Source organism: Rhineura floridana, chromosome 1, assembly GCF_030035675.1.
Source record: "Rhineura floridana isolate rRhiFlo1 chromosome 1, rRhiFlo1.hap2, whole genome shotgun sequence".
Classification (NCBI taxonomy): Eukaryota; Metazoa; Chordata; class Lepidosauria; order Squamata; family Rhineuridae; genus Rhineura; species Rhineura floridana.
The window spans coordinates 222487803-222511113 of NC_084480.1; the positions used below are offsets into that span (position 1 = coordinate 222487803).

The following is a 23311-nucleotide window of genomic DNA, read 5'->3' on the forward strand; positions in this document are numbered from 1 at the left end:
GGTTCTGAAGTGAATGGAAATTAAGTGGGTATGTCAGATCTATGTGTTGTCTGTTCACATAACAGAGATTCTAGCAGAGGCAAAAATGATGTTTAAATTGAATTGTTTTTTAAAATTCTGCTTTTGTGTATGAAAATGAATAAATGAATGAATGCTCATTAAATATTGTACTGCTGGTGGTTAGAAAAAGATGAAAATTGAATCAATGGCTGGGGCACAGAAAATGGAGGGATTGAGTTGTATATTATTAAATTAATTGAAAAGCTATGGATAATAGTAAGAATCATATAAATAGAAGATAGATAATGGTTATCTGTTCCAAACAACTGCTAGAATCTTCTGAACATATGCACATCCCTTGGGTGAATTTGAACTTAGGAGCATTGAGCCAAACTACACATTACATAGAAATTTCATTATTAGGATTCCTAACATAATTATCTTCTTAAAAAGGCACCTACGGGGAGGCCTCAGTTTCTCCCTTGCCAATTCCCTGACTTCACTTACACAATAGACTAGAACAAATGAGTGGAAATATTTAGTTGATTTCAGCTAAATATTAGGAGCAACTTTCCAACAGTAAGAACTGTTTGATAGTGGAACAGATTGCCTTGGGAATGGTGGGCTCTCCTTCACTGCAAGCGTTTAAGCAATGGCTAGATGGCCATCTGTCTTGGAAAGTGTTGTTGTAGATTTGGTATTGAGCAGGGCTTTGGACTAGATAACCCCCAAAGCTCCTTCCAACTCTACAATTCTATGATTACACACACACCCCAATCTGCTAATTATTCATTTTAGAGGGGAAAATATACAGACACAATCTTACGTGCTTTCCAGGTAATAGACAGCAATGCATCCAAGGGGATGAGCAAGTGGACAGAACTGAGGGGCAGATGAGCACAGCTAGTGGTTAGACACAATTTGAGCTGTTGTTACTCTCATGGTAGAATCTGCTTCATTTAACTGAAATAAGCGTTAAACAACAAGGGGTTGTAGATATAACCCTTGAGGTATCCTGCCTTTCCATAAAAATACTCTCAACATTCTACATCCTAGGCAAGAAAAGACAGACACATTTGTCCCACAACTCATGCACAAAGTGCAGTCAATGGCTTGGTGTCCACTGTCTGAAAAACACTTCTGGAAGGGCCCTGCACCTGGCTGCAGTGACTTCTTCAGGGTGTTTGTGTAAAGCCAGAGTCTATGCAGCAGTCTAAGAAAAAGTGAGTGAATATGGTCATAGAAGAAGCTCTCCCTAGTAATCTTACTAGTACAGCCCCCTCCCCTGCTTTGGAAGTTTTCCATGAAGTTTCACAGCTCTCCACTTGTAGAAACCAAATTCCTACATAGGGTTTTTATTATTATTATTATTATCATCATCATCATCGTTATTAAAGTTAACACAATGATATATTTTATTAGACTAGGATAATCAGTTACATTCTTAACAATAGCCAAGTATTCTATACTGCTATTGTTATTTCTGTGTTTACTCTATCATTCAATGGTTGATGTCTCCTATATAACTGTTAGAACAAGAATAATCTTGTTTCGATTAGAACAGAAGAGTCCAATTCTGTCTTTTTCATATAATCTGGGAATTCACCTTGAGTAAAATGAAAGACTAACAGTAATTGTGATCTAATTGAGCTCATGGTATCTGGACTGACAACAAGTATATTAGCTGTGGATAAAAGAAAAAGGGTTATAGATCACAAATGTTGAGCAATCTATCTTAACCTTATTAGCAATCAGCTTGGAAAGTTAAACAAGTGCCAAATGAGTGAAACCGAGGGCAAGGTATGCTGGAGAAAAGCTACTGCATAGTAACATATTAAATGGGCAATGCTGTTGGTCTGTTGCATATTCATATGCCCATTGTGGAATCTTAGCTTTTGAAAATTAGTCTAGAAGGCATATTTATCTTGGGGTGGGGTTGAACAGTTTGAAAACACAGAAGCTGAGTCTGTTGGAAAGAACTTCAGTTGGACAGCGAATGGGGCAAAGTGAGCTAAATTGTGCCACACACAACATGAAAGTAACCTTAGATGCTCTGCACCTCTTGAGTTGAGGGAACTTTTACCCTACAGATATACTGTTGTATTCTGGTTAAATCTGCAGTATGCTTGTGTGTAACAACTATTGGAAGTAAAATCTAGTGCTTGTTGAATCTTTTATCTTCCCTAAAGGTGCCAAACAAGTCTGGGAATGTAGGGGTTAAATTATAATTAGGTTGCTCAAGAGCTGCAATCGTTTGCTAAGTCTCATTGAAACTCACAAGACATAACAACATAAGAACCCTGCTGGATCGAACCAAAAGGCTGACTAGTTCAGTATCATGCTTCCCACAGTGACCAACTATATGCCTCTGGAAAGCCCATAAACAGACCATGAGGGCAACAGCTCTCTCCTCACTTGTTATTCCCAGCAACTGATATTCAGAAGCATGCTGACAGCAGAGATAGAACATAACCATCATGAATTATAGTCAAGGATAACCTACCCCTTCATGAATTTAACTAATCCCATTTTAAGGCCATCTAAATTACTGTAACTATGTGCTTTGTGAAGTACTTTTGTCTGTTGTGAATCCTCTGCCACTGAGTTGCATTGGACAACCAATTGCCCTGCTTCGAAAAACCCAGTTGAGCTTTCCTTTTGAGTAAACACATATAAGATCAGGTAGTAGAAATGTTTGATTCTGGATATTTAGGTAAGGAATCTCGGAGTGTTGCGCTGTGTGTAGTTGTGTTGCTTAATTTCGTTTAAAAGCAGCACCACAGCAAGCAGAGAGTAATAGCAGATTGTTGAAATGCGAGTGTGCCAGTGTGTGCGTGCATTTACCTAAGAAAGCAGGCTTTTACCCTGCATCAGCATCACTGAGTCTGGAGACTTAGTAAAATAAGAAAAGCTACTTTATTTATAGAAATACATTGTAGATAGAAAAGCATACAGTAGGGCCCCACTCATACAGCGGGTTACGTTCCGGACCTCTGCTGTAAAGCGAAAACCGCTGTAAAGTGGAACACATTGAAGATAATGGTGTGCAACGCGTGAAAATGGCGCGCAACAAGCAAAAACCGCCGTAAAAGTGGAACAAGCGCCGTAGGAACGGGGCCTTTCTGCAATTGACAACCGCTGTATTAGCGGAACGCTGTAAAGCAAAGCGCTGTAAAGCGGGGCCCTACTATACCTAGTTCTAACTAACTAGCTAAGTTGGAGGCATAACGCCCAGGTGTAGGAGTTAGCCCCATGCTTGGAGAGAGCAGAGACAAAGGGATGTCTCCTCTCTCCCGACAGTTGGAGGACCCTAGCTCTATCTTCCCTCTGGAGCCTTAAACAAAAGAACAAAACGGGAGTTGCTCTTGCCCCCACTTCCAACACCCCTTCTCAACGAGTGTTTGGTTCAGTCCACGAGATTCGTCTTGTCTCGCAGCTTGCAATGTCTGACTTTGCCCAACGCCTTCGTGAGAGCATCTGCAGTCATGTCTTCTGTTGGACAATACTCCATCTTGAGTAGTCCTCTGCGGCAGGTGGGTGCTTCACGTCTATGTACTTGGTGCGTGAACTCACCCCTTCTGACTCCAAGAGTCTTTTGCGTCCTTGCTTGCTTCCCAGTCCCTTTTGGTTGGCGAGCTGGTTTTTCAGCACAGGTATCCCACAGCTACCACCACATCTGGCTTGGTAACAGTACTCATATACAGGCTTTTCTTTAGCATTTGGCTTCTTCTTGAATTTCCTCTTGTAGCCTGCGCCTTTCTTTCCTTGAGGAAGCTTGGTTGATGTCCAAGTTTTACTTTGGTGTAGAGATTCCACCTCTTCCTTGGCTGGCTGCCTCCACCTCTCAGCTTCGGCTTTGGGTAAGGCATCAATCTCTTTCCAGGTCTCTGGTTCTGGAATTTCATCTCTCACGAGGTAAGCAAGTTTCTCTGGTGGTACACCTCTGTTGGTGCGTTCAGAGCGTCTGGGTGCTGGAGCTGTGGCTGCCCCTTCTGGCTCAGTTGCCCCTTCTGGCTCAGTTGCCCCTTCTGGCTCAGTTGCCTCTTCTAATTCAGACTCCCCACCTTCCTCTGCAGGTATATTGTTATACCTTCTATGATGGAAGAATAACTCAGCTTCTTCTTCCATTTCGCTGTCATCCGTTTGGTGTTGCGCCCCTTCTGGTTGGTGCGCGCACTTTCTTTCATCAAAATGGACAGCTCTGCATACTTCAACTTTGACAGTTTGGGGATCTATTGCTCTGTATCCTTTTTTCCTTGGAGAATATCCAAAAAAATCACTTCCCTGGCAGTGTTGTCAAGTTTGGATCTCTTTTCCTTTGGGATGTGCACAAAGGCCTTGCACCCAAATACATGAAGGTGTGACATACTTGGTATCCTGTCATGCTACAGTTCAAATGGTGTTTTGTTGGTTGCAGATGCAGGAAGCCAGTTCTGCAGGTAAGTGGCAGTAACTGCAGCTTCTCCCCAGTACTCCTTCGGTAACTGCACATCATCCAACAAGGAATTAATCATTTGTCCAAGAGTCCAGTTCATGTGTGCTGCAACCCCATTTTGCTCTGGGTTGGACACAACTGTAGTCTGGTGCTCTATGCCTTCCTCACGGAGAAAGTCTTGCATAGCCTTAGACACGTATTCCCCTGCATTGTCAGATCTTATGATCTGTGGCTTTCTGCCAAATTTGTTGGACACAATCCTAACATAGTCCTTCACTTTTTGAACTACTTGACTTTTCTCCTTTATTAAATACATTGTAGTATATCTATAAAAGTCAGCATGTAAAAATTTCCACCTTTGGAGGGCATTCTCATTGGCCCACATAGATCTGTGTGAATTAACTCTAGAGGCCTTTTGGTTTTCCTCTCACTTTTCTTAGGAAATTTTGGCTTCACACTTTTATTTTTTTTTTATTTTTTTTATTTTTTTTTTTATACTTGTATACCGCCCCATAGCCGAAGCTCTCTGGGCAGTTTACAGTGACTAAAAACATTAAAACAAATACAATTTAAAACAGATCTTATAAAAACAATTTAAAACACAATTTAAAAATTTAAACAGTATAAAACACATGCTAAAATGCCTGGGAGAAGAGGAAAGTCTTGACCTGGTGCTGAAAAGATAACAGTGTTGGCGCCAGGCGCACCTCGTCAAAGAAATCATTCCATAATTTGGGGGGCACCACTGAGAAGGCCCTCTCCCTTGTTGCCACCCGCCGAGCTTCCCTTGGAGTAGGCACCCGGAGGAGGGCCTTTGATCTTGAATGTAGTGTACGGGTGGGTTTGTATCGGGAGAGGTGTTCCATCAGGTATTGTGGTCCCAAGCTGTGTAAGGCTTTATAGGTCAAAACTAGCACCTTGAATCGAGCTCGGTAACATACAGGCAGCCAGTGCAAGCGGGCCAGAATTGGTTTTATATGTTTGGACCGTCTGGTCCCTGTTACCAATCTGGCTGCTGCATTTTGCACAAGCTGCAGTTTCTGAACCGTCTTCAAAGGCAGCCCCACGTAGAGTGCATTGCAGTAATCTAATTTGGTGGTTACCAGAGCATGGACAACTGAAGCCAGGTTATCCCTGTCCAGATAGGGACGTAGTTGGGCCACCAACCAAAGTTGGTAGAAGGCACTCCGTGCCACCGAGGCTACCTGAGCCTCAAGTGACAGAGATGGTTCTAGGAGAACCCCCAAGCTATGAACCTGCTCTTTCAGGGGGAGTGCAACCCCATCCAGAACAGGTTGGACATCCACCATCTGGTCAGAAGAACCACCCACTAGCAGCATCACAGTCTTGTCTGAATTGAGCCTCAGTTTATTAGCCCTCATCCAGTCCATTGTCGCAGCCAGGCCTCGGTTCAGCACATTGACAGCCTCACCTGAAGAAGATGAAAAGGAGAAATAGAGCTGCGTATCATCAGCATACTGATGGCAACGCACTCCTAAGCTCCGGATGACCGCACCCAATGGTTTCATGTAGATGTTGAACAGCATGAGGGACAGAACTGACCCCTGAGGAACCCCATACTGGAGAATCCAGGGTGCCGAGCAATGTTCCCTAAGCACCACCTTCTGGAGGCGACCTGCCAAGTAGGAGTGCAACCACTGCCATGCAGTACCTCCCACTCCCAATTCAGCCAGTCTTCCCAGAAGGATACCATGGTCGATGGTATCGAAAGCCGCTGAGAGATCAAGGAGAATCAGCAGAGTCACACTCCCCCTGTATCTCTCCCGACAAAGGTGATCATACAGGGCGACCAAGGCTGTTTCTGTGCCAAAACCAGGCCTGAAACCTGACTGAAATGGATCCAGATAATCGGTCTCATCCAAGACTGTCTGGAGCTGGCCCGCAACCACTCGTTCAAGGACCTTGCCCAGGAATGGAACATTTGCTACCGGCCTATAGTTATTAAAATTTACTGGGTCCAGGGAGGGCCTCTTCAGGAGTGGTCTCACTACTGCCTCTTTCAGGCAGCCAGGGACCACCCCCCTCTCGCAGAGAGGCATTAATCACCTCCCTGGCCCAGCCGGTTGTTCCATCCCTGCTAGCTTTTATTAGCCAAGAAGGCCAAGGATCCAGCACAGAAGTGGTTGCACGAACCTGTCCAAGCACCTTGTCAACGTCCTCAAGCTGCACCAACTGAAACTCATCCAAGAAATCGGGACAGGCTGTGCTCTGGATACCTCGCTTGATTCATCTGCTATAACACTGGAGTCTAAGTCCTGATGGATGCTAACGATTTTATCCTGGAAGTGCCTAGCAAATTCATTACAGCAGGCTTCAGATGGTTCTACCATGCCCCTGGGGCCAGAGTGTAATAGCCCCCGGACAATTCTGAAGAGCTCCGCTAGGCGGCACAGTGATGATTCCATAGTGGCAGCAAAATATTGTTTTTTTGCTGCCCTTACTGCCCCTAAATACAGCTTACCATAGGCACTTACCAGTGTATAATTGCATCTACCAGGAGTTCGTCTCCATCTGCACTCAAGCTGTCTCTGATATTGTTTCATTGCCCTCAGCTCTCGGGTATACCATGGAGCCGTACGAGCTCTACACAGTAGAGGGCACTCAGGAGCAATCATGTCAACTGCCCAGGTCATTTCTGTATTCCACAGTTCAACCAGGGTTTCGACAGGAGTGCCATCCCTATCAGCCGGAAAACTCCCCAGAGCCCTTTGGAAACCATCTGGATCCATTAGTCTCTGGGGGCGGACCAACTTAATAGGTCCCCCACCCTTGCAGAGGGGAAAAGCTGCTGTGAGTCTAAACTTCAGCAAGCAGTGATCTGTCCATGACAGAGGGACTGATGTAAGGCCCCCCCACATTCAGATCACCAACTCCATGTCTAGTTGCAAAAACCAGATCTAGAGTATGCCCTGCTACATGTGTTGGGCCAATGGCATATTGGGACAGACAGTCCCATGGTTGTCATGGAAACCATGAAATCCTGAGCCGCCCCGGATAAGGCGGCCTCTGCATGAATGATGACATCCCCCAGAAACAACAGTCTGGGGGATCGCAACAGTACACCCAAGACCACCTCCGTCAGCTCAGCTAAGGACACCAACAGAATCCCCAGTCTGTCCCGCTGACCCAACATAAGGTGCAAACACTTCAGACCAGTAGTCACATGGACAGGGTGCTTGTAGAGGGAGATGGAGCTCCTATAGACCACAGCAACCCCCCCCCAACCCTCAGGTCTACCCTGATGTTGGACCAGGTACCCTGGTGGACATAGCTGGGAGGGACTGACTCCTCCCTCCTCACCCACCCAGGTCTCGGTTATACATGCCAGATCATCTGCCTCATCCACAATTAAATCGTGAATGAGGGAGATCTTATTATGCACCGATCTGGCGTTTAGGAGCAGCATCCGGAGGCCTGAGAGCTGGCTGATAGGGCAACCAACAAACCTGTGGGTATGGGGAGGACCAGAACAAGGCACAGCCGTTAACTGCCTGGGCCGCGTTCCCCTTACCTTGCAAGTCCTCACAACGCCATATCTCCCTCTACCCATCACTACACTAATTGGGGGCCCCTCAAGTCTCCCCACTTGGCTCTGAATCCTCTCTCCCAGGCACATGATTCAAGACTCACAAAAAGGCAAAGCAGGAGCCACCTCAGTCAGCTGGCTTATGTATCCCCTCTGAGGAAGGGACAGGTGGAACAATATCAGGCACAGCTGGCTGAGTACCTGGGTCCTGGTCCTGCAAGGTGCCAACCTGCAGAACAGAAGCCCAAGAAGGAGAGGGTGGTGATGGTAACCAAGCTGCAGCAGCACAAGCAGGCAGATGGCTCTCCCTCCCTGGGCGGTGATGGCCCTCTTCCCCCTGCAGGCACTGGGTCTCTAGTTTTAATACAGCACTCGCAAGTTAAGTGTGTACAATTGCATTGTTTCATTTTAATGCCTCTTGCTAAATTCTCTTTTTCAAGAGCAGTAATTCTGGTTAGGCTTGCATGTCCCATCCTTCAATGCCAGGTATGTAAGCATTGAAAGTCACTGGTTTCCTTGACCACATTTGCATGCATATTTTCCAAGCGTTCAAGAATTAAAAGTCCATCTTTCACTTTTGCAGTGCAACTTATTACTCCTTTACTTAGAACATGGCAAAATTCTCCACTTATATGCAATTCGCCTCCAAATTCTAATATCCTGGTAACACTGATTAAATTGTCTTTAAAGTCTGGAACATATAAACAGTCTTTCAGTTCTATCTTTCTTTCCTCATGTCCCACCTGGCACAATACTTGAACTTTCCCTTTTCCTTCAGAGAAAATTTCCTCTCTAGACGCTGTCAGTATCTTTTGCTTGTGACTTTCAAAACTTTTAAACAGGTTCCTATCGATTATTATATGTGAAGTGGATCCTGAGTCAATTAAAAATCTGCTTTTACAGTCACTCTTGCCTTGATGAGGCACATAGAAGCTAAAATTCTCTATTTCTGCTGGCTGTTTGAAGTCAGGCCTTGCTCTTGTCTGCCCCCTATCGCAATTCCTTTGAAAATGATTTGGAGAGCCACATTTGAAACACAGATCCCGCCTGTCTTGACTCTTTTGTGGATTGAGTTGATGACTCATCCTTTTGTCCCTTTCATGTCTGCCTCTAGCAAGGTTAGCCTGCTCAGAGACAGCCTGCATTTCCTGCTTTTCCTTAAAATCTTGGTCCTTTAAATACGATATGATTTGATTCAAGCTTTGTTCAGAATTCTCTAGTACACAGCAAATTAATTTATGATCCTGATTAAGAGAGCTTAAAAGCAATGCCTTTTCTAATTCTAATACTTTTCCACACCTTTCAAGTCTAGCAAGAAGGCTTGTAAAATTCTCTAAGTGTTTACTTAGGCTGCCTCTTTCATTAGTTTATTTCAGGGAAAACAACTCTTTGTACAGAAATAAGACGTGGCTCTTTGTTTTCTTGTTATAGACTCCCTGCAGCATTTCACAAATTTCTTTTACACTGTTGCAGCCTGTACAGATATTCAATGCTTCATCTGATAGAGCAGAAATAAGCAGAGATTTTACTTTTGCATTCTTACATCTCCATTTCTTCCAGTCCTTCTCTTCCAGGAGTGCTTTAAACCTTAAATCCCATAGATTGAAGTTATCTTTCTCCAGCCTTGGAACGTGTCTCTCGAGCAAAGATATTTATTTATTTATTTATTTATTTGTTAGATTTGTTAGACGCCCATCTGGCAGAGGTTAATCTGCCACTCTGGGCGACGTACAACAAAATACAATCCATGTAAAAACAATTCAAAAAGCAAACAATATAAAATTTAAAACTGAATAAACCCCCACGGAACTACCCTCTGCCACCCTAACCCCCTTCCCAAGCCTGGTTAAAGAGCCAGGTTTTCAAGGCCCAACGAAAGCATAACAAGGAAGGGGCCTGACGGACGTCAGTTGGCAAAGAATTCCAAAGTGAGGGAGCCACTACTGAAAAAGTTCAGCCATCCTTTCTATCTCTGTTCTGCTTTCCTTTCTAACTTAAAGTCTCCCTTGTAAATTACATACAAGCACTTTCAGCTTCAGCTACAACTTGCATTCAACTTAGTTTGCTGGGCCCGTAACCCTTGTTGCGCTGTGTGTAGTTGTGTTGCTTAATTTCATTTAAAAGCAGCACCACAGCAAGCAGAGAGTAACAGCAGATTGTTGAAATGCGAGTGTGCCAGTGTGTGCATGCATTTACCTAAGAAAGGAGGCTTTTACCCTGCATCAGCATCACTGAGACTGGAGACTTAGTAAAATAAAAGCTACTTTATTTATAGAAATACATTGTAGATAGAAAAGCATATCTAGTTCTAACTAACTAGCTAAGTTGGAGGCATAATGCCCAGGTGTAGGAGTTAGCCCCATGCTTGGAGAGAGCAGAGAGAAAGGGATGTCTCCTCTCTCCCGGACAGTTGGAGGACCCTAGCTCTATCTTCCCTCTGGAGCTTAAACAAAAGAACAAAACAGGAGTTGCTCTTGCCCCCGCTTCCAACAGGGACCTGGACCAGAAATTTAAGTACAATCTAGTTTACAACCTGATCTATAGAAGGTAAAGTGGGAAAGTAACATTCTTCACAAGTGTAGTACATTGTTCCAGGTAAAACTCAGCTTGGAATAGCTTTTAGTATAGCAATTTTTCAGCATCTTAGCCAGGTAACAATGGCATCTTTCTACATATTGCAGGGTATACCTAAAACTTTACAGTGTGAATGTGACAAATGGAAACTTGAAAACAGGAATATCATCAGAGAGTCGGGATTTATTGCTGCTATCTGTTGAGTGTACATTCACTGAGAAACTTAGCTTTGCCATGTGTAATGTGTAGGTTGGCCCCAGTTGTAGGGCTTTTCTGAAGGTCCACCAATGATATGCTAACTGTGCACTTGCTAGATGACAGTGCTATCAAATCAGAGAGAAATGTTTGGTACAGCTTCTCAATAGGATTTGAACAATGAAGATTTTCCAAAATTATCTCATCCAACATGAAAATGCTTAGATGTTACCGACCAACCTAATTTCTGAAGAGAAATTCAGTACATATTGTATCAATGTATGTTCTATATGCTAGTAACAGGTACACTTGTCTCCACTGAGTAATTATCTAGTGGAAGGGTTCCCAAACTGTAGCCCACAGACCACTGTGGTTCATGAGTTTCATTCAGGTAATCCTCAATGTGTAATATAATAAAATGCAATATAAGAAATAAAAGAAGCAATAAAAATATAATTAAAAATCATACTGCATCTAGCACAGCATATTATAATTGTTACAACAGACAGGAAAAATTAAGTGGTCTGCCAAGATCCTTAGCCATTTTTAAATGGTTCGTGAGGGGGGAATTGGGAACCACTGATCTAGTGAGCCAGCAACTAGATTCTTCCAGCCAACTGTTAAAGATTAGTTTAATGATCAGCATATTCTGAAAGAACTAATATCAGAATATTATGAAAATATCTGTTCATCTTTCCTTAGAGCCTGTTGCCAGTTTTTACACCAAAATAGCTACAGGTGTAGCCAATCTATCAATAACTTGAACAAAAATGGGTGTTGTGTTCATGTTAGACTTTGAAGATTTTTAATCTGAATTACTTTTGGACCATTTAAAGCTACTCCTAATAGAATTTCAGCCCACAGAATAAAATACGTAAGTCTCATTAATTGCAAATGCTAAAAACAAAATACGAACGGGCAGAGCAATCCAAGGAGGGCTGGCTGAGGAGCTGGCAGAAAGGTCTGCCGGATCCTCCTCCTGCTTGGGAGCCAGCAGCTCAGCTGAACGCCGGCTCTGTCAGGAGTCGCACGCATGAGCTGGCCGGGAAGCGCCGCCTATAACAAACAGGTCTCCTGGACAGTAAGAGCCCCCCATATGCTACAATGGGGAATAAAAATTATTTTACTGTGTCGGCCTTTTGGCTGGTGAAGATTGTGGGGGAGTGGTCTGAATGCAAGGAGGATCTCGCTTAAGTTCCCCCCATGGCTCCTCCCCTGCTATGCCCCTGGAACGTGCCATTTTTGGGGCTTCTGCTAGGCTGGCCGTCCCTGGCAGGCCCCCGGTGGTGCCAGCAGGCTCCTAGCAGCACCACGGCTCAGCCATGGAGGAGGGCTGCTGCTGGCGGAGGCTGGCATAGCCAGGAGCCTGCCAGCGCAGCCCAGGCTCTGCAGCATCCAACTCGCCCCAGCCCGGTGGAAAGGTGAGTTGGATTGTGTCCGAAGTACTGAGCACATGGTGATTTCAGAGCTGTACCAGCCATTTAGTAATAGATATTTTGGCCTTTTTATAGCTGCTAAAATTCTTATTATATGCTTCAAACTAGCAACCTAAGGCCTAAATCCTACAAATACATTTGCAAAAATCTAAATCCTTTTGAAATTCGTATTTGCAAAATATCCATACTTCATTACTAATCAGGTCTCAATGCAAAGGTTTTAGGTCCAAATTTTAAGCAAGCTTTCATACATGTGCTTACTTGGAGAACAAAAATGGGAAAATTCTTGACTGATAACAGGAATGGATGCACTGTATTTTGGAAAGAAATGTATTAGACCACCTTCAGATTATCCATTCAATAATGTATGTCACTAAGGAATAACGATGCTCAAATCAGTGTATTTACAGCAATGGTCAAATGGTACAACTGGACTCTGAATCATTTCTTCGGATGGCTACAGGGCTGTTCCTTTCATCATGATGACTGAATCCGATGGGAGAGCAAATCAGACAAGGAAATAAAATAGAAGACCATGCAGCCCAACCTCAATCACCTTTATTTGGTAGTCCAATAGAAATCGATGAAACTTACTTCCACATAAACTGGATCAGGATTGCAACCTTAGCTTGCACCATTCTCTAACGAGCAATCACAAGACCTCATACAACAGTGCTATTTCACCATCAGTGAAAGACTTAATATTTCAAAAAACTTTGTGTGGCTTCATTTAATCTGCCAAATTGTAAAGTGCTTGGTCTTCTACCTCAGTAGTGCAGCAAAAATAAGTAGGGCAGTTTTGAGAGTAGCATCTTGTCATATAATAATTATTTTATTCCTTAAGTATTCATTTGGAAAGCTGATCTTAAATACCTGTTGATCAAAATAGTAATAATATGCCTTATATTTCTACAGAACAATTTCCCATTATTAACTTGGGATTTTTAGAAAGCATACCTATTATTCCCCACATACTTTTGAAACAGAAGGAAAGACTAAATAAAGTTGGCTTGATTAGAACACACACAATTCATCCTTTATAAACAAATATGAACAAATTCTGTCCGTAACAAGTTTTCTACTGACTCTAGACAAAATTTCTGAAATATGAAGTAGTCCATGAATTGTTTTTAACTACTCATAGTTTAACTCTGTTTTATAGTTTTTTAAAAGTGGTATTTTGCTTTAGATGTTTTGATATGTTTTTGGTTTTACATGGTACATTTCTCTGAGCACTTTCAGTAGAACTGCAATTACCAATAATAAACAAGGGACCCCTGTCCTAAGCGGCAATTTTATGTGACCGCTGTCTTTCTCAAAGCTCTTGCAGCTATTTAGTGTGGCATATATGCTAGTATAAGAGCATCAAGTGGCCCTCAGAACCAGGAAACACAAACTAATGACATATTAAGCTTTGTAAAGCACATTAGTCTTTATAAATGATGTATGAAATAGGTTTGATTTGATAGATTAAGAGATGGGGAAATTGTACAACTGTTGATAGTGATACATGTCCTTGGCAGGGATACTGAAGCAAGTCTAGAAAGGTTGTACAAACCAGTAGTAAAGTAAAATCAGCTATCCAAATGGCATCCTGATTTATAATTGTAAAAAAAGCAAAGGATTCTGGCCTATTTAAATATAGGAACTGGTGAACAGAGCAAAATTGTTCTCATTGATGGTGTTCAACACTGATGTTGCTTTACACCAACAGTTAGCTAGCAAGAGAGGAGAATCCACAAATTACCAGTTTGCTTGGCATCCATACCTAACAGTTAAGTGATTTTGTTACACCTTTACTGAAATAGATAATATAAGGCATGAAAAGAGAAGTCATTAATAGTATAATTTTATGCGTTTTTTCAATACAAATATTCATATTATATAAATGGAAAATTTGTAAGTGTATAGTTTTAAAGATTCAGTCCCATTTAACATATTAATGCATTTTAAATGTTAAATAATTATAGGCTGCCTTCCATATATCAACTGAATTCCAGTGTAACCCCCCCTTAATCTATGGCAGGCAAAAATTATATTTTTGAAAGAGAGATTCCCCCTTCAAAAAACAAAAAAGGCATCTGCAGTCCTTGTTCTTGTATCCTGTGACCTATGTTTTCATTCCCACTTTCAGCAGCTTCTGAAGAATGACACGTAGCCAATGTCATCAAAATTTGCACTTCAGTGTTGCAGCTGTAAAACTAACCTCAGATAATTCTGTATCAGTCAGACTGGCATATTTGTGATAAACTCAGTAAAAAAAAGACCTTATCGTACTTACTTCAATTTGTAAATATGAAAAATCTTTGCACAGACTTCTCGTGAAAAGGTTTAAATCCAACTTCAAAAAGGTAGGCTGTGACTGTTAAATACCTCCATTGCTGCAAGAACATTTACTTCCATAAGCACATTGCTCTGAGGTATGATCCACTTATCTTAGTGCCACACATTAGCAGCCAATAGCACTATTTAAGTCCAACAAGATAGGTATCCATAAATGGTTTGCTATATAGAAAGTTCCTTGCCAGTAATAAAACAAGAGACAAGGCATGCTTTTCAGTTATTCACTGGGATCCATAAATTCATGCATTCAGGATCTATGCAATCCCCCTTAGATTTTTGCTGCAATTTTTGCTTCAGCAGTAACTTTGATTTGGCAAGGATGAAAACAGAAATAAAAACTGCAGAAAAAATCTGAATATGCACTACCTATTATGTGTGCATCGCTGAATCTCTGATTCACAGTCATTGAGAGTAAATATGCAGAGTGGTTTGTGTAAATTGAATTTAAATATGTGTAAATTGAATAGAACACAATTGCTCCCAGGGAGACAGCAAAAGAGGATTGCATCAGAGCACAATCATTTTGATCCAGCTTTTCTTTCATTGCTGCAGTAGTGTTGTCTGTGGCACTCTGTGATTTTTATTGCAAAAAGTGGTTTCCCAATGCTAGTACTCTGGACTATGTTCAGATTGTGTAAATCTAAGGTGCCAACCATATTTAACTTTCACACCTGACAATTAAATGTCATTGACATCAATTTGCCATGGATGGCCTCACTCTTGTATCTCCTTCTGTTATTAGAATAATCATGGAACACAATTCAGAAATAATATTACATCCTGCATTTTATTCAATTCCATATGACAAAAATAGTAACCTAGACTAAGACATCCATTTCAATCAGTAGATGTGTCAAGCCAACAAGATTTAATAATAAAAAATATTGGATCTAGGTAACAATTCCCAGCTGGTTCAGGGAGGCTCCTAGCCCTACATGGTATCACAGTATAAAAATAGTGTCTCTCTTCACCATGCAGACAGGAATGACCTAACCCTGAATACAAAATGGGGTCAGTCTTACTGTACCTTCATCAGCCATCTTATTTACAACACTTTACATCTCTTTTTAAGTTATGCACATCCTTTAGGGAGAAGAGATAACACTACATGGTACCAAATACTAATAAAAAAAATTCACACCAGAAATGGACACAGATAAATAAAAACATTCATTTGCTGAAAAACAGCAACATTAAGCCACCTCAGTTTTCTGTTTCCCAATTTTGAAACACCCCAAACACAAATGGTGGTCACCGATGGTAGAAGGTGTTATAAGGATGTTTATTTTCTATATATATCTATATATATGTGTGTGTGTGTATATATACATATATATAAATATACACACACACATACATACCTACATATATATATTATATATGCACGAACATATGCACATATATATTTTGTGTATCACTGCTGTAGAAAACAGAGCTGTAATAGTTAATTGTTCATTTCAAAACAGAAACAAACTGCTAAGTCTTTTAAACTTTTCATTCAATGACACGATGGCAGAAACAGTCCATCCTCTTAAAGTAATATTTTTTGTTGTTGTTACACAAGAAAGAGATTGTCCTATTTTATTTTCATCTCAACTGAGAAGAACTCACTGTCTGATTCTTTCTTCAGGGGCATAAAACATCTTGTGCTGTTTCCCAGCTACCCATAATGTCCCTTGAACAATTTTGTTGGACGGAAGTTCATAGTGTCAGACTCCACCATGCTTGTAATGCACAAAAATGAGGTAGTACACAAAACATTTACTGTTCAAGTTTTGATTTCGCCCCAGCCTCACCAGCACCCTAGCTTAAGAGTGGAAACATTCCCTTTTGTCACAATTTTAAACAATGCTTAAAACAACTGAAAATTGTATTTGAGTAATCAGAGTACATTGTGCTTTGTAGTAAATTTTAGAATATTAAAAAACAGTAAGAGTTGGGTATTTAAGTTCAAGTTACGACTGATACTTAATATTTTTGTTTTCTGATTTGCTTTTACATACCAGTGCTATTAAGCAGTCAGCATCTTGCTTGTGGGTGGGAGTGAAAGAGACAGAACAGATTACAGCAAAATTAAGCCTACACAATGTTTTCTTTAGCCTCTCCTAGGCTTGCACTGATATCACAGCCCTAAGATTAACATATCAAAGGTCTGTTGGAGGGTGGGCTTATAGAAAAGTTAAATGAATCATTTCGGTTTAAGAAATGGCAGGCCCCATTCTACTCAAGAATCTGACAGTTCTTAGTGGCTTTCCTGTTTAAAGGAGCACAGATCTCTCATACTGTTTGACCTTAAAGACAAATGCAGCAAAATATCCCCCCCACTTTTTCCTCAAGCCAAAGTACTATTCATAAAATAGTTTACATCTTTGTTCAGATTCAAATTATAGACAAACCTCCCTAAATATAAAATACTAAAAGTGCAATAGTATAAATTAAGAGTTTGCAACCACATTATACAAACACTGCCTTTTTATTGTACAGCCTTTGATAACATGAAGTTTCATTCACAACTGCTTAGAATGTTGTGAATAATCTGTGGTGATAAGGTTTGTCTGTAACTTGTTTTCCAACCATGAACTGAAGTCCACACTACATTTTTTTCATTTAATAGAACAACTGTCCACATAGCAGCTACAAATATTTAAATTAAAATGATTTGTTACTGACAGGTACTTGCACATGAACAGCATGCTATCTTTCCCAATAAAACTTCACAATTTTGCCTGCATTGAAATAAACCACTTATTTATAGGAAAACAAAACTTGCTTTTTAAAAAAATCACATAGCCAGGTGTATTTTGCAATACAAAAGCTTAATTTAAGGATGGAGCTAGTATATTGTCTGTTACCCGCATTATCTTTACATTATAAATACTACAGACAAGAATACTGTAATTATACACAGCATTAGGGTACTAAATCATTTATTGAATGTTAGAGGATTTCTAAAAACATAGTTCAAGTTTCTAGCTAAGTGGAACAAAACCAGCAAAGGAGGAGCTGGACTGAGATGCCATGAAGAAGCCCCCTTTTATTCAAATGGTGGCATTTTGTTTTGTCAAAGAACAAAAATTGAAACAATTTAGCCTCCTTCAGTCCCTAATGCAGTTTATCCAATGATTTATCATGTATTTAAATTAAAAAGATTCTGAAGTTCTCACTAACAGTCAGCTTACTGTTGAAAGTAGTACCATGCAAATCTTGCAAGACAACTTTTCAGCAGACACAAAGTTATGTATTTCTGCTGTGGAGAAAATCTTAAAGGGAACTTAGGCAATTAGGTCACAAAACTACTGCTTAACTCCCAAAACTGTACATGAAAGAACAAATGTTGTGTTGAGTAGTGGTCCAACAGTTACTTGTACTGAATGCTGTTAATTTATGCCAATCTCTTTATTATCCTCAATAAACCTTGTGAATGGGCGGTTGGCTCCAGTTTCAGAACTCGCTTTGTCCAAACCAATGATGGGAGGGCTACTGCCGGTACGAGCTTTGTCCATTCCACTGGTAATGTTACTTAAAGACGGAATGGCACTTCCGCCTAAACTTACTGGGAGCTGGGGAATGCCTCCATTCTGTATGACAGAAATTTCATTGTTCTTCATTGCAAGTCCATTAGTAATAGCTGCTGCGTATTGGTTCCAAAAATTTGGGTCAACATTCATTGCCCGAGCTGCCAAATCCTTTTGGAACATTTCAGAAAACTTCAGAGCATCACCACCTAACAAAGCCATGGGGTTTTCCACAGAGAGTCGACGGCCACGCCGTGCAGGGGCATTATTCCACATATGAGTTCCCATGTGAACCTTTAGAGAAAAAACAAACAAAATATTGGCAAATAAGCAAAATCCACAATTATCTACATAGCCTAAAAAGAGATTCTACATAGCAGACTAATTGTAAAAGACAATTTGGTTTTCACATAAAATTAAGGTACAACAATTTCAACAATATATCTCTTATAAATCACCCCATATTAATACCAAAAGTAAATGCAAAACTAATGTGCATTTTCCCATGTCAGACAAAGCTAAAAAGAGATTAGGGTAGTCTCTTGTACAAAAAAAACCACCAAAAAAATTATTACTAGGCCCACATGATATTTGAAAGACTAACATCCTTTTATCACCTGTCTCTAAAACCCTGAGTAAAATCCAGTGCTGCTTTTCCACTTGCAGAACTGTTTTTGATCCTACAGAGGTGTCCGCTTCCATAAGAGAATGGGAAGCAATTTTTGCTGATTCCCCTTTGCCCTGTAGCCCTATGCACTGCCTTTCATACTGTTCTGGAGGGTCACTAAACCCTCTGGATTAGATTTCTGAGGGTCACAGGTGACTGCAGCAGGAATGGGAAATCAGTGAAAACTACCTCCCCTTATGGAAATAGATGCTTCGATAAGCAGTGGGATTGCCTTCAAGTCGATCCTGACTTATGGCTACCCTATGAATAGGGTTTTCATGGTAAGCGGTATTCAGAGGGGGTTTACCATTGCCTCCCTCTGAGGCTAGTCCTCCCCAGCTGGTTAGGGCCTGCTCAGCTTGCCACAGCTGCACAAGCCAGCCCCTTCCTTGTCCACAACTGCCAGCTGGGGGGCACCTGGGCTCCTTGGGACTATGCAGCTTGCCCACGGCTACACAGGTGGCAGGGCATGTAACCCCTGAGCAACTCACAGCAGTAATGCATTGGGCTTCATCCCTTCTCTCTAACTTAATTTTTTAATTAACATATTTGGATTTATGCAACCCAATCGTGTCCACATGGAATTAAGTTTCTCTGAGTTCCACAGGGTCTACTGCAATGCATGTGTACAAAGAATATCATATTTAACCACCCAACTACTAAGGCCCATGGCAAATTTTATTTTTTAAAAAGATAAACCATTCTCCATTTTGATTGCTTCACCAGTAACTACAGCATGAACCTATACATGTCTACTCAGAAGTAAGTTTCATTCAGTTCAATTGAGCTTACTCCCAGGTAAGTGGGTATAGGATGGCAGCCTCATTATTTTATTTTCTCCTTAGGCATAATGCAAAGATTCTGCTATATGAAAAGAGGAGATTGCTGGTTCACCTCATCCTGAAGCTCCCTGAAAACCATTTTGGACGATTGGAGAATCTCCAGAGTGGCTTTTGGGGGGCATTGGGGGCTGCTGATGAGAGAAGAATTGTTGCCATCTTGAATAAACAGAAGTATCTTCTAGTTACATAATGGAGTATTTGGATCCAAACCATGTTTCTTAAATTGTGCCAAGCTATCTAATGTTAGTTGGGACTAGTACCATAGAAACCAATGGAAAAAGTCACAATTAATTAACATTGCTTTCTATAGAGCTTAGTCACAATTAACTTTAATTGGATTGAGACTGCTATCAGTTAAAATGTTTCTCCTTTACTGTTCACATTCACACATTACCAGTAAGCCATAGTTTATCACTACATGCACAAGCTGGAATGAGCTTGTCTGAAGCCTCAGGCTTGCCCACTCCCATCTCTTCCACCTATGTGCCAGGAGAAGGACATTACCATTAGTTTCCCCTAATCTGGTCTTCCTGTTGCCTGTAAACCAGGAACCAGGAACTGTGGTTTCTCACAAACTCCAGTAAATTTCTAAATAAGCCAACTTCTAGGTATAGGCTATGAAGCTAGCGTGTTTAATCAACCAGTTTGTGATAAGTCATGCTCCCTGATTTGCACGTAATGACGACACCAAGATTAGAGAAAACTTAAAAGTAAATGCTGGTAAACCTGGCCATGTAGAAGAAGAAGTGAGAGTGGGGAGGAGTGTACAAACCCAAGCCTCTTTTTCCAGCTCCTTACAGTTCATGCACATAGTGCTAAGCCAAGGTTTAGCATTACATGCAAATATTGTACCTGCCTCTAATATTTTTAAGGTAACCAGATTTATGTAGGGATAAATGATGGTACCACATCTTTACTTTTTAAATACTACTTTAGTATCAAATCAAAAATCTGCATTATCCTTAACATTATATGCAAGTTCGAAATCACAATTTGCAACAAGGACTTCCCACTGAGCATTTGGAAACCCTGGATGAGAAACCCTAATATGTTAAATTGGCATGAACATCAGGCAGCAGAAAGGTTCAAATATAATCTGATGTGACTAGATTTTTTAAAAACAGTTCTACTATCATAAATCTTGTGCTTCCGGGAATCTATAACCTCAGATCTTTCAAGAAAAACAGGATCAACATAAATATTTGTTTACAGATGGTAAGTAGGCTTCATTGAATTGAATAATCTTTTGGAGTTTTTTTTTAAATGTACATTCTTTAAATACCAAAGTATTTACACCATCACCCCACCATAATGTAAAAGTACAAAAGCCATTAATAAGAAAAAAAATACATTCCTGAAACACACTTTAAAAATGGAATACTTTCATGTGGACAAATAAACTTTTTTTTTAAAGTGTAGAATAGTGTGTACCCACAAAATGTTTGTTCGTACACTTGGTTCAGAATGTATGCTGTAAGGATGTCATAATATAGCCACAATTTTCCTTCATGATCTCCCTCCTTTGATTTGGATAAGAAAAAACACACCACGAGAATCTGCTACCCATGAGGTTTAGCATACTGTTAAACTTTCATTCTTACAATTTAGTTCTGATATTGAAGATTCCCTTCTTACCTTAAGATTCCCTTTTGTGGTAAATGCTCTACCACAGATTGTGCAACCAAATGGCTTTTCACCAGTATGGGTGCGTTCATGTATCTGCAGTGCGCTTGCTGAGGAGAAGGTCTTCCCACATGAATGACAGTTGTGCTGTTTGGGAGTTCGACGTGGTGGTGGTGCCAGCATAGGAGTGATGCCTGGGCTCATCACTGTCTGTGGTGCAGCAGGAACCTGGATTCCAGCTGGAAGCGATGGAACCTCGCCCAATGAGATCGGCTTGCTGTGACCATTCACTTCCATTTTGATCATAGTAGGCGCAGTGCTGGTGACCAGGCTAGGAGTACTTTGGCTGGGACCTAGAGTAAAGTTGGGTTCAAATAACTGAGAAGGCAGCTCTTTTAACTTGTGTGTCAGTAAGTGCTGTTTTAAATTACCCATAGTGGAACACCCACGATTGCAGACGGTACATACAAATGGACGCTCTTTAGTATGGCTGCGGTAGTGAATTTCCAATGCACTCTTACAAGCAAAAGGCTTGCCACAGATATTACAAACAGTACTTTTAAACTTACCACGTTCTCTGTTCAGGAACAGCAGGTTAAAAGGAGCTTCTTCTTTGATGACTGGCCTTCCTGGATTGGTGGCTGTCAGATCCAGTGCACCTCCATTTTCAACAGGTGGTGGTGGTGGTGGAGGAGGGGGGGGAGGAGGAGGAGGACTGTCAGGTTTTTCTGTCTTTAAATGTATTTCTTGTTGTTCTTCCTGGTTACTAAAACATGGGGATTTTGATCTAAAACTTTCACTGATGCTGTTTTCAGGAGACAAGGCTTGCATGGATGAAGAAGATTCAGACATTGCTGGACTTCCTGCACTCTGGCTCTCCAGTTCTCCAACAGCTGATGAAGAATCATTACTTAAATGATCACTTTCCCCTGACCCATTTTCTATAGATTTTAGATTAGTCAACTGTTGACAGTTCATGACAGAATCAATCATTTTCATTTGATTTTCCAGAGCGGCAATGCTAGAAATTACAGATGGAGGAGAAGGTGGACATGATGTGGAATAAGGTATAAGTGGTTTGGAGGAGTCGCTTGCTGTGTCTTTTAACTCTGGGTCCTCCTCCATAGAATTTTCATCAATATCATCATCATAGTTGCTCAGTGTTTCTGCATTCTTTTCATCAAAGGAAAGCTCTGAGTCCATGGCATCTTGGAAGCCCTCTGGTAATGGTGTGTTTGGAATTTGTCCACCCATGTGCATACGAATATGCTGCTGAAGAACAACAGCATTTGTAAATTTCTTCTGACAAATAGGACACGAATGCTGTACTCTAAGTGGTGGCTTCGCTCGATGAACTCCAAAATGTGTTTTTAGATTGCCTTTTGTAGTAAATGCACGTCCACAAATTTTGCATTTAAATGGTCTTTCTCCTGTATGGGTTCTGTAATGCATTTTGAGAGCACTCTGACAACTGAGCACACGGTGACAAATGACACATTGATTTGGATCTGTCATCTTCTTATCGATGTTCTCTACAAGCTGTTGTAGTTTTGAGGTTTCTGATGTTTGCATAGAGTCTAGTAGACCACCAAATGGAAACTTAGCCTTGAACTGTTCAGACAATGCTGGAAGCACAGGGTTTGGGATGCTTGTGGAAATGCTGCTATCTGTAACAGCATTAGGAACTGAAGATGTGGTCACTGCAGAAATCTGACCACTTACTGAAATATCTCCTAGCCTTGCATTTGTCACAGGAATATTGACAGGTTCAGTTTTAGTCATAGCTGAACCACTATGAATTGGTTGTGGGGATTCTGCAGACAGAGGAATGCCGGACTCAGAGTTGTTTAGGCTAGGGGATAAGGAAGTGCATTCACTGGACGCAGGGGATGGCCTCTGGGGTGACCTACTGATAGGAGTAATACTTGGGGAATCTCCATAACTGCTCACCCCTGGTATTGTTGGGGGAAGCTGCAACCCAATTGAAGTTGGAACTGTTGGTAACACAGGCTTGCTATCCAACCATGTAGTAACTGGTTTTTCAGGTGGCAATGACATTCCATAGGGAATCCCAGAACAAGTGGGAACATTGTCGAGGTATTCTGGAACTGGATATGGGTTCATCTGAATGTGT

General features: G+C 41.2%; 1 protein-coding gene and 1 long non-coding RNA gene across 2 annotated transcripts in view; one reads left to right on the forward strand and one right to left on the reverse strand.

Moving 5' to 3' along the window:
- The window catches only part of LOC133369160 (uncharacterized), a 41380-nt gene extending 18797 nt beyond the window's left edge, over positions 1 to 22583 (forward strand). Inside the window, exon 3 of the long non-coding RNA XR_009758832.1 lies at positions 21993 to 22583. This is a non-coding gene — a long non-coding RNA (uncharacterized LOC133369160). The remainder of the gene's footprint in view (positions 1 to 21992) is intronic.
- Positions 15359 to 23311, reverse strand: part of SALL3 (spalt like transcription factor 3) — a 24641-nt gene continuing 16688 nt past the window's right edge. Inside the window, exons 2-4 of the mRNA XM_061594059.1 lie at positions 21747 to 23311; positions 21190 to 21530; positions 15359 to 18339 (exon numbers count right to left, since the gene is read on the reverse strand). The exon at positions 21747 to 23311 is cut by the window's right edge and continues 1405 nt beyond it. Of these exons, the coding sequence (XP_061450043.1) occupies positions 17908 to 18339; positions 21190 to 21530; positions 21747 to 23311 (2338 nt within the window). The 3' untranslated portion in view covers positions 15359 to 17907. The remainder of the gene's footprint in view (positions 18340 to 21189; positions 21531 to 21746) is intronic.